We start from the raw sequence: 12,301 nt of genomic DNA, 5'->3' as shown, positions 1-12,301 counted from the left end.
CGGGACCTCCAGAACGGTAGCCGAGCGTGCTGACCATTACACTACGAAGGCGGAGGCTGTTAATTTACATCAATTAAATTTAAGAATTGAGCGAAACAAATATGTACATGTACAATATGAAAAAATATAAGAATACAAAATATAATGCCGATTAAAGAGACTATAAATTAACTACTACTACTACTACTACTACTACCATCACGCCGTTTCCCCGCATGGGTAGGCAGAAAGTATGGAACACCACACTCTTCTGTCCTGACATACACTCCTCGCCTCCTTCACATCCATACATCTAGTTATACATGCCCTGCGATTATGCAGACTTTTAACACTACCAGATTTTAGGTTCAGATTGATCTGATAGTGCCAAGTCTTTTACGGTCGTCCTCGTTCTGTTTTCCCGCTCACATTCGCCGCATATATTTTCTTAGCCATTCTCTCGTAATCTATTCGCTCCACATGTCCAAACCACCGATTATACGTGTCCATGCTATCGTCTTTAAATTAATGGCTCCTTAATTAAGATATCCTCGATGTAAAAACTCATCATCTTTAGTTAATTAGCTAAACATTTTATGTAATTCACAATTATAAATTCTTATAGAATTTATACGGAATAACATTATCACTATGATTGTTTGTAAACTACTCTATTTATTAAGTGAATTATTATTTTTATATTCTTAAAAGTATGTTGTTTATTGTTTTGGCATTCAATTTATGGTGAATGATGAAATTATAAATAAAAAACTTGATTTTTTACCGCTTCAGCATTATATTGTTACGACTAGTTTTAGCAGCTACAGATGCCTTCATCTACGGATTTGAATATAAACAGTTTATATTCAAACCCCTTAGATGGAAGCATCTGTAGTTTCTGAACTAGTCGGAACAATATGATACTTATTAAAATGGTTAAAAACTACTGTTTTTTTTAAATAATTTATGCTACAAATTATATTATTCATTATATTTGTTTTAGAGTAGTAACATTTCCAGTATTGGTTGATATGTAACTAAATTGTTATTATTATTGAAATATAAAGTGAGACCTCCACAGTTCCACTGTAATTTGAATAAGTATAATTTTTAATATCTATGATTTAAGTCCGCCTCCGTAGTGTAATGGTCAGCATGCTCGCCTACCATTCTGGAGGTCCCGGGTTCGATTCCCAGGGGGGTTTAATAAATGAAAGTGATTTTTTCACTCTAATATTTATTCAATATTACACTGGACTGGTACCTGAAGTGGAGGGCTGATCACCTTTCCTTCATGTGTAATCGATCGAGATAACACTGCGTTTATATGAAGCAGTGCCCTATGCACCATTGGGGTGCGGTAAGGGATTTATTATTATTATGATTTAAGTACTATTATTACATACTAATACAAACTATATTTTAGGGAAAACTGTATTAAGAAACACGAAAATTGAGTGAAATATAATTATATAATTAAAAAAATAATCAAAGAATGAGCAAGGATATTCATATGACTACTTGCATCTCTAGCTGCCCTACTTTTAATCATCTCTGCTTTGAACTAGTCGTTAAAATTAAATATAATACGTACTCAAGTGGTAAAAAAACAAATCTTTTCATTTACAATTTAACCATGTCTTACCACAAAGTGAATGCCGAGAAATTATAAAAACTATATTTCTTTCGGTTCTTACATCGCTCACTCCTTTCAACAACGTCATATGTCAAATAACTTGATTTTTCAGGATATCGTTTTTTTTTTAAATAAAAATGTAATAAAATGTTTTAAAAATAAATATCAAGCCACTTATTGAACTTTTTACTGTGCAACAGATCTTTTTAGGTGAAACCTGAATGTTTTTTCTCCATTGAAAAATATTTAGTTTATTTAAAAAAATAAAATAAACTATACCTTTTCTTCAAAATGCAAAATAACACTTTCTGCCCTGTAGCAGGTAAATATTAAATTAAAAATATGCCACTTTTGCTGGGACATAGTACATTTTCTGGGTATTCCAAAAACATGCACAACTGAAAATTGGCGATTTTTGATATTTAACGTTGTTGAAAGGAGTGAGCGACATGTATTTACGTTGTTGTAAAAACGCAAGAAATTACTCATTCAGACTCACTAAATATGCAACTTGAAAGCAAATGAAATATAATTGATATTATACGTGGTTTTAAAATATGCTTCCAAGTTATTTGTACATGCTAGGAAATTCAGTACCCAGGCTATAAAAAAAGGGATCGTCAAAATATTCCGATTTAACTTTTTTTCTTATAACGTATTCTCCTTGATTCCTTGATTAATCCACAAATTTAGAAAATTTAATCAAGTGGAAGTCTCATTAGCAGAGGGGGGAGGGAGGAAATAGATTCATCCCGCAGACGACCGTTAAATTGGTTAATTTCGGCAGTACTCAGATTGATACGCGGAAATGCGGAGGATACTTAATTTCCGGTTACGGGAATCAATGGGATTCGAGACTTGCTTACCTGTTTTTGTTGGTACCATAACTTGGGAGTGAAGATGAGAAGGATGACTATGGTAGAAGTGAGTTGGGACCGAACAAAATAGGCCAGGTACACGTGGTCGGGGTGCAGACTGGTGACATATAGGGCACGAAGGACGTAGAAAACTCCAGAAACCACCGCTTCCATGACAATGGCGGCACACAGAAACCGGCGTTCCTGAAAAAAAATTTGATTGAAATTTATCAAAGGTTCAAAAACCTTTGAAGGTCTTCTGCTAATTTTCATCAGCTTTTTTTTTATTTTCTCATTGGTGGTGAGTTCTTACCATAATTTTTATTGCTTCTTTCATCTTTTTGATAACGATTGCATTTTCCCCTCTTTTGGGGGGTTTCATTGAAATGACATTTAAAAAAGAAAAAAAAGGGTGTTCGTTCCCTTCAAAAAGACCTTTGTTGTACAAGTTTTACAGAGCGTTTCAAATTGAAATCATGTATTTCTTTTAAACATCAGAAAAAGGTACCTAAAATCGTATCACCGTGGCATCCATTACATTATAATTTGTTCTTTTCCATGTACCATTTTAGTTACGATTCAAGTTTTAACAGTTTAAAAGAATATTTATTTTTGATTTTTATAATAAACGTATTTTATATAATATTGATCTCACACTAAAAATAAAACTGTATCAGTTTGTTTTTTTTTTCTTTAATAAAACTAGGCTTTGACACTAACGTTGAATTCGTTTTATAAGAATTAACTTATTTACAATGTAAGTCAAATAAAAACATCAAACAAGTTTAGAAACCTTATCGTATAAACAGGAAACTCAAGAGGTTTTTACTATTGATACATTAATAATATTGTACCTAGAAACTAAACAGGTTCTGTAATAATGTAAAAATAGGACTTAAATTTTTATAAAGGTGCATTACGAGGTAACCTTGACAGGTAAAAAACAGGCTAATATGTTTACCTGAAGGAAGTGGTCAGTGGGTAACGAAAACAGGTTTATAATGCCACTTGAATACAGGGTTAGGCAAACAACAGTATTATGGGCAATGATTTAGCATCTGCGCTATCCCGCCTTTGAGGACTAATCTCCTAGTATTGAAAAAGATAGTAAAAGAGAAAATCTATCAGACGGAATGTTTTGTAATCTTGTTGCCTTGGTATATACGTAATTTCTGTTTTTTTTTTTAACTTCATTTATTTATTAAATAACATTATTTATAAATTCATAAAAGATCATTTTTATTTTTTATGGAGATCCACCAAGCCACCTTACTGCTCTTTTTTTGGAGCTCTTTTTTTACACACCTTTTTTATTATTGTTATATTTTTAAGGTAATATACACTAAAAAATAAAATAAAATATAAAAACCATTTTATATATTTTTTATCATTTATCCATCTCTTGATCATTTATCCATTCCCTTATTTTGCCTTTGGTCCATATTTTTGTTTGCTCCCTTACCTCCACCGGCAACAAATTAAAAATCGAAGGAGCTGTGTAGTAACGAAGTGTTTTACTTCCAAATTTATTGTTCAATAATGGGATCATAAATCCTTTGTTTTAGGTGAATTATCATAGTTATGTACAAGAGGACATTTATACTTTTTACTAATTTGTTGCTCAACTGTGATATTCATCTATTTATATTTATAAAAGACAATTTAATGAACGACAATAACTTCTTTACTAAATAGCTAGTGATTTTAACACTGGGTTTAGCAATTATCTACATATTAAAATAAACGGAAAGTTTGTCCTTTTTTTGTGTTAGATACTTAATATATGTATATGTATGAAACCCCATGGTTTACACTGATTGCTGAGCTAACCACATTTCATTTGATCGACTTATATATTACAGTAAATACATTAAATTTTTATTTGACCTTCTCCATAGGCTTATAAGTAGCCTTTGGAATAAACTTACTTATACTTTTAACCTTGTTAAGGGTTAAAAAATACAAAATACTAAAATTTGACAAGGGTAGAAGCAGAGTCTTTCTTATAATAATATGTATTCGGAAGAATTTAGTATACCTGAAATTGAGTGGAAGCATTTCTGCTCGCATAACTCAGATGAATCCCGAAGACGAGGATGAGCATCTCTCCAGCCTCCGTGACGTAGTCCCACCACAAAGGCTTACAGGCCAAGAACAACTGGCCATTGGCAGTCTGTCCTATCCTCATGATGCTGTACTGCTCCCGGATGAAGTTCAGGCTGGTGGCCGTGAAGGCGGATAGGTAGCACAGCACAGCAACTACCTGCGAAACAAATCAAAATTTAAACAGTTTCAGATTCACACAAATCAAAATTCAACTAGAAACTGCTGAACTGCGAATACTTAGTCAGTGAAATATTTTCAACATTAATAGAATGTGATAGTTATATTCAAAAACAAAATATTTAAAATGTGATCAAATACTCAATCTAGTCTTATATTCTTATATTCTTTTGTTCAATAGTTATGAAAACTCTATTTTAATGTTTATTTGGAAAATAACTTCATAACAATTTTTTTAACAATTTGGTTTATTTGACATAAAATCAATTTAATACTTTGGTTTAATTACAAACCATTTTAATAAAACCTTCAGAATATCTATAAAATATTTCTTTTAATAATATGCAGTACAAAATGCATAAATAACTTACTTGTATGAGCATTAGAAAAAAGTACGTGTTTTCATTATATTATATTTTTTAAACTTTTTATTTGATGGAAAATAATTTCATCTTATTTTACCCTATTTCGTTAAAACTTTACTATCGAGTTCATACATATTCATTAAAAGCCCAGTATGTACGTACATTTAACGCAAATTTCTTAATTAGATCACTGTAGGGTTCTGAAATCATACTGAACTCATTATCAAGAAACTCTCTCTGGGAGCTTTAGCCGAATCTTCGAAGGTTTAATCTTAATTTTATTCTTAAAAAATACCGCCTCGAGTCTAATTCAAGTAACAAAAAGGGCGCCCTATTCCGTAATGACATTTCCATAATGATCTCGTGTAGAAAACGTGAGGGGTGCCATATGCAACAGTCATTAGCCTTGTTCGTGTTTTCTTTTTTATTTAACAATTTCCTCTATGACTCGTTGTATGTATTTACGTAAATTTTATAGAAGACTCCAAAACAATCATTGTGTTATTGAAGAATTTCAAACACATGTGTACCTTTATGAAGAAAATATAACCTAAGATTTGTTGCATAATATAATACATTATATTCTGGTTTTAGTAAAAAAATCGTGTGAATTGAACACTGAAAATATATTAAAGAAATTATATGAAAGGTTTACCATTTCACATCTGAAATTTATATATTTCTTACTTGATAATGTATAGCTGCTTGCAAATACAAATTTCTTAGGTAAAACTAGTTTATTGAGTATTGCTTTCGTATTAGCTACTAAAAGATATGATATAGTGAATTCTATATAACAATCAACGAGAGACAAATTTCAGGGAAAAAAGACTAAAAATCATTTGTTTTTAATGACAAAAAATAATATGCGTATATATATATATATATATATATATATATATATATATATATATATATATATATATATATATATATATATATATATATATATATATATATATATATATATATATATATATATATATATATATATATATATATATATATATATATATATATATATATATATATATATATATATATATATATATATATATATATATATATATATATTTATATATATATTTTTATATATATATATATATATATATATATATATATATATATATATATATATATATATATATATATATATATATATATATATATATATATATATATATATATATATATATATATATATATATATATATATATATATATATATATATATATATATATATATATATATATATATATATATATATATATATATATATTTATATATATATTAATATATTTATAAACATATAAATATAAATATTGTTAAAAAGTAAAAAATAGACCTTTTGTACAAATATACGAGGATAAGATTTTCACAAAATTGACTGTAATAGTAAAACACGATTTTAATATCAATTTCGAATTTTCGTACCTTGTACAATTTGAATTCACGCTGACGACGGTATTATTTCAAGGCCCTAAATCGCACCCTAAAATATTGAAATGTTGAAATTAAGCAGCTCTGCATACAGTATTGTAGGAAATGATATATGACTGACATTATTATGGGATATATCTCCCTAATACGGCCATATACGTTATGTAGGTAAGTAGATTCCGCGTAGATACGTTTTGGACTGGCGGTATGCCTAATAGGCTTCCCAAACTCGCAAACCGAAATTTCGCGGTGTGATATTGGGGTTAAACCAATTTTCAGTGGCATGTACTGTACATGGATAGGTACTCCGAACACATGCGGCTTATAAGAAAGTATTCTAGTCGTTGGTAAGGAATAATAAAACATTGTTTTATATAAGTCGATCACACCATTTTAAGTGGCTGCTAAATCAGGACTGGTTTTTAAAAAAAAATGATCACAAAAAATATGACAAACGAAACAATGCATTGTAAAAGTTGTTTAGGTTTGGCGTTAAGAGGAAATGATAATCGTATCCATAGCTATTCCTTGCTATGTATTGGTAATTCGTAATTATCATATCAAAGTTTTTTTTAGATTGCAAATATACATGATATAATAATAATAAAATTTACCAATCCTTTTCAAGATAAGGTCTACAAAGAAACCTAGAGCTTCTGTATGAGATCTGAAAATGCGGTGGGGAGCTTTCAATAAACGTATACATTACGCTTTTCACACATACATGTATAGATATGTATATATAGACCTGCGTACACACGTACACACACACAAAAGCGTGATCATTGACTATTTGATATCTTACTAGTTTTATGTCGCCATGAAAAAAATCCCAACGGATTTTAAACTTGGAAGTATAATATATTGACTTGTTAAAAATGACTAACTGCATTTATGTTTATTTTCTTGCCAAGCAAAACAAACTTAAATGGCCCTCCCAAACATTTTACATTTTGGTAGTTGGTCATTTTCTCCTGTACGACTACGATATGTGTGTGTAGGTCTTTAGCTACAATAAAACCCCAAACGAGACGTTTTAAAACATATTTAGATGGCATAAGTTTAAAAAGGCAAGTTGCCTTACCATAGCAAGAAGATACTTGAGGAGGTCCACATCCCTGACTACCCAGCGATGTGCTTTCCTGGTGCGGAACTCGATGAGGTGACGGTAGAGCTTCAGTATGATGGCTCCATAACACACCACGAATCCCAACTCGCGGAACCAAGGCTCCACCAGACACTGCTCCACCGATGGCTCGAAGAAGCGCACCACGACCTGAGGAAAATCCAAAGTTCATTCCATACATAGATCAAGGAAGCTGGAAAGAATATTTAGTTGAAGATATTTCACCATGGATCACCATTGTTAATGAATATGAATCATTCAGAATGAATAATTTATTAGAAATCCCTTTTTGTAAATCCAGACTTGCGCAAAGACACTCATTTTTCATAGCTCCAAAACTGTTCAACTTATTCCACAAAGACTATTTGTTAGAAGGTAATTCCCTAAGTTTGTGTAAATTAAAAAATTTGCTTCGATTATTTATTGAAGAGAAAGATTTAAGCTGCTTTTTCTTGTAGTACATGCTTGCTAACTTTTTACTTTTTACTTATTCATCCTTTTTATGTTTTTAACTTTATTTAAAAAAAATGTTTTCTGATAGACAAGTATTTTTTGTATTTTATATTAACACTATTATTCTAGTTCTACTTATAATACCTATACCCTTATACCCTTATACTCTTAACTTTGACTAAATTATATTGTATACCCATACAAAGGCCATGCCTTTGTGGGATCTTTTTTTTGTATTCATATTTATGTTTTATTAATATTTTTTGTATTCGAATTTATGTTATGTAATGCAAAAGAATTTAAAATATATTTTTTTTTAAATATGACGTACAGTCAGACTATCATACAATGGACATATTAAAATTGACCAGACGTATGTTAATAATTAAATTGCTCTAGAAGTTTAGTAAAAAACAAATAAGGAACCTAACCAGGACCTTGACAGGACACTGCAGACTGAGGAAACACATGACAAAAATTGGACTTCATGACTCCCCAGTATGCAGATTTTGTATGGAGGATAACGAAACGCCAATCCACATTCTCTATAATTGTGACGCACTTGCTCACAAACGAAGTCACATCCTTGGAGGACCTCTACTGGACTCCGAGAAGGTGAAGCTCCTACCACCAAGACAGGTCGTGAGTTACATGACTCACGTAGGTCTTGGGAGTGAACTGTGAGTACAGAGGGAGTTCATAATATACCTAATATGGTCGCAGTGACATAAGGGATGCAAGATCCCTTGACCTCAAAATAAAACAATAAAATTATTATATATCGTAGATAGGAACGTTGGTTAGGGACAGTACTAGGATAGATGATATCATGGATCGGTTAGTAAAACTCAAATGGCAATGGGCGTGACATGTTGCAAGACAGGACCACACGAGGTAGACCACTAAAATTTTGTGATAGAGACCTTGGAAGAATAAAAGAGGCATCGGAAGACCTCAAATACATTGTCGACGACAGCCGCTGTGTGGAGTAGAAATTGGCTGAAGCAGCAACAGACCGAAAAAAATGGAAGCATACGGAAGAGGCCTATATCAAGCAGCGGAAGACAGAAGGCTAAAGAATAAGAAGATAGATAGTAGTTAGGATTATGATATGCCTTTTAGGTTTATGCGTTTACCTACTCCATCAAACCTACTTTTTGAAAATGTCTAAGAAGAAACAATTAATGAAACGTTTTATAGACGGAGTAACAATGCCTACTTTACGCTTGTAATTAGATTTCCGTTTTAAAACAGCCTACTCCGAAACGTTTTAACAGAAATTGACACATTGTACCTTGCCCTTATAACACCGCTTAGATTACACCACCAATACCTGCGAGGAGTAACGTTTGTATTAAGTTCGCTTTATCGCCGTAATCTTTGCGCGATACGTAACAAACGGTAAAAAGTAAAACAAAATTATGGCCATTAATCATTCGTGTTATGGAAAGGCAAAGGCACGCCCGGCGCAAGGGCGGGAAATGCCTTAAAAGCTTTTCCCGCCAACTCCCCCCTCCCCACCCTCCCCGCCGCCGCCCCGCCCCGCGGCCGCCGCGCTCCTCGTGTCATAAGGCAATTACAATTACTGAGCGACGCTCAACGTATTATGCCAACATTCCAAATAAGTAACTGAATTAACATGCTAGTATTCTGTTAATGTGACAAAAATTGCGAGTCATTAGTAGGTAGGTACCTCGCGCGTTGATTTACCGTACAATCCGATATGACGCCAGGAAATTTCAGCATTTGCACAAAACGGAATCAGAATATTTTCAAATTTCAATTAAATTTATGAATTATCATTTAGTATTACCAAACGTACGGTTTTTTTTTAATTTTCAATAAAAAAATCGGGGGCAGAATAATATTATACGTTGATTATTTGTTTAAAAATTAAACACTTGAATATACCACTTAATGAGTTTTAATCATATATACTACTAGTTTTGAAAACTTACAGATGTTTTCATAATCTGGTAAAAATTAAAAACTTTAATTTTTTACCAGAAGATGAAAACATCTGTAAGTTTTCGAAACTAGTCGTATCTATAATTAAAACTCATTAAAGGTATATTCCAGTGTGTTTTTTTTTAAATAATCAACATGTCATTCCACAAAGTTAGTGCCTAATCAATAAACAATAATATTATACGTGTTTCAAAGGCATGCAACATCGGATGAGGTATTTTTGGATGATGAGTTATAAAATACTTATATAATTTAGTTCCCGCCTCCGTGATGTATGATTAGCGTACTAAGCTACCGAGCTGGAGGTCCCGAGCTCGATTCCCAGGAAGAAAGGTGAAAATAAATACTAGTAATATTACACTCTAATGTTTATTTAATATTAACCTGAATTGGTCCCTGAAGTGCAGAAGTGATTACTTTTATGTAAGTAACGATCAAGATAATAGTGCGTCAATACGATGCAGTGCCCTATGCACCATTGGTTGTGGATAAAGGTTAGAAGAATATGTACGATTATTTTTAAATTTTCACTAGACTTTCGAGGGGCCAGAATAATTTTATACAATTTTACAGAACAAGTTTTTAAAGGCATGCAACATCAGATGATATGTTTTGGGTGATGTATTAATGATGATGAGTTGTTAAAAACTAAATTTAGTTGTCCGCCTACGTAGTGTAATGGTCAGCACGATCGGCCACCGTTCTGGAGGTCCTGGGTTCGATTCCCAGGGGAGTCAAATAAATATAAGTGATTATTACACTGTAATATTTATTCAATATTATCCTGGACTGGTACCTGAAGCGGAGCGCTGATCACCTTTCCTTCATGTGTTAACGATCAAGATAACACTGCGTATATGTGATGCAGTGCCCTATGCACCATTGAGGTGTGAATAAAGGTTTGAATGAATGAAATGAAATTTAGCTTATCACTGTAAATGTTATTACCATTGTAACTCCGTTATTTCACAGTATTCCTGGCAACATTTTAAAGAACGTAGGTAATCGGAATCATTAAAACAACAGTACCTGCTATAGAAGCGTGACGACGCTTTTACAGATAGTGTAAAAATTCACATGGTTTATTTCTTTGAAGCGAGTTTGATAATAAAATACAATATGTTTTACGAGGTGAAAATATACTTCTACACGAAGCTAGCAATTCCGGTTATAGGATCTAATTTGTAACTTGGTCACACGAAATGGATTATTAATACGTAAAACGGTATTTATATTTATTTTATACACAACTACAAAAATTATTTTCATTATTTTTTTATTAAATATCAGTAAGTATCTACGACAAAAACAAATGTCTCTTCTCCTTCCTTCTAAATCTATTATTTTATATAATACCCTTTTTTTGTTTTTTTGTTTAATCTCTGATTGTTTTTTAATAGTTTTATAACATAAATGTGGAATTGTTTAATTGGCTTTATTTTATCGTAACTATTTTTTGTTAATGTAATGTAATGTTTATTATTGTTAATGTAACTATTGTTTATTATATAATTTTTATATGTAAGCTGTACAATTCCCGAATAAAGAAAAAAAATCATTGTAATATCTACCTCCTAAAAATGATTCAATATGAACAACTTTCAATTTAAAAAAACTTGACGTGGTGAAACCACGTTTCTCCTCTAGCCTGGCAAAAATAATCAATTATCAATCGTTTAATTTAATTAGTCTTAGGAAAAAAAAAAAAATTTCTGTGCGCACAAATATTTTTTATGGCTCCGACCTTTTATAATTTACCTGTCGTAAAATTAAAATGTATTCAAAAGGTTTGAATCATAAAAAAACTGTCGCCAACTTGCTGGCCTTTGTAATAGATGTTTGCCGGTGGTCTTCTTTATTATTATTATCCTAAGAGCATTCTTTATTATATTATAAATAAAATTAAGGCTAATTGATGTCTAGACGTTGAAAATTTTGGGGGTGGATACAAGCGCACCGTCAGCCAATGAAAAATGGTTTCGAGGGCGTGATCTTCAAGGAGAGAAACTGAATATAACGGGAAGAAATCAGTGGGATCGATCTCTTGGAAGCCAACAGTTGGAAGGATCAGTTGGGAGGAATCAGTCGTAAAAGGAAAGACCGACCAGTCGGACTGGTCGGAATAATGACTTGGAAGTAGCTCTTGGAAGCCGGGACTTGGAAGCCGGCAGTTGGCCGGAAAAGAGTTGGTCG

The 12,301-nt window shown here is 31.8% G+C and overlaps 1 protein-coding gene across 5 annotated transcripts in view; it reads right to left on the bottom strand.

Annotated features, from left to right (window-relative positions):
* The window catches only part of smog (G-protein coupled receptor 158 smog), a 106,391-nt gene that overhangs the window by 23,639 nt on the left and 70,451 nt on the right, over positions 1-12,301 (bottom strand). For all 5 annotated transcript variants that reach the window (XM_088270763.1, XM_088270764.1, XM_088270760.1 and 2 more), the window contains exons 9-11: positions 7,646-7,837; positions 4,511-4,735; positions 2,482-2,676 (exon numbers count right to left, since the gene is read on the bottom strand). In XM_088270763.1, coding sequence (XP_088126889.1) covers positions 2,482-2,676; positions 4,511-4,735; positions 7,646-7,837 — 612 coding nt within the window. The remainder of the gene's footprint in view (positions 1-2,481; positions 2,677-4,510; positions 4,736-7,645; positions 7,838-12,301) is intronic.

The sequence above is a fragment of the Brachycentrus maculatus genome, unplaced genomic scaffold (assembly GCF_059751285.1).
Source record: "Brachycentrus maculatus isolate JH-2025_06_01 unplaced genomic scaffold, ASM5975128v1 h1tg000395l, whole genome shotgun sequence".
NCBI lineage: Eukaryota > Metazoa > Arthropoda > Insecta > Trichoptera > Brachycentridae > Brachycentrus > Brachycentrus maculatus.
This window is presented reverse-complemented; position numbering and strand designations above follow the sequence as displayed.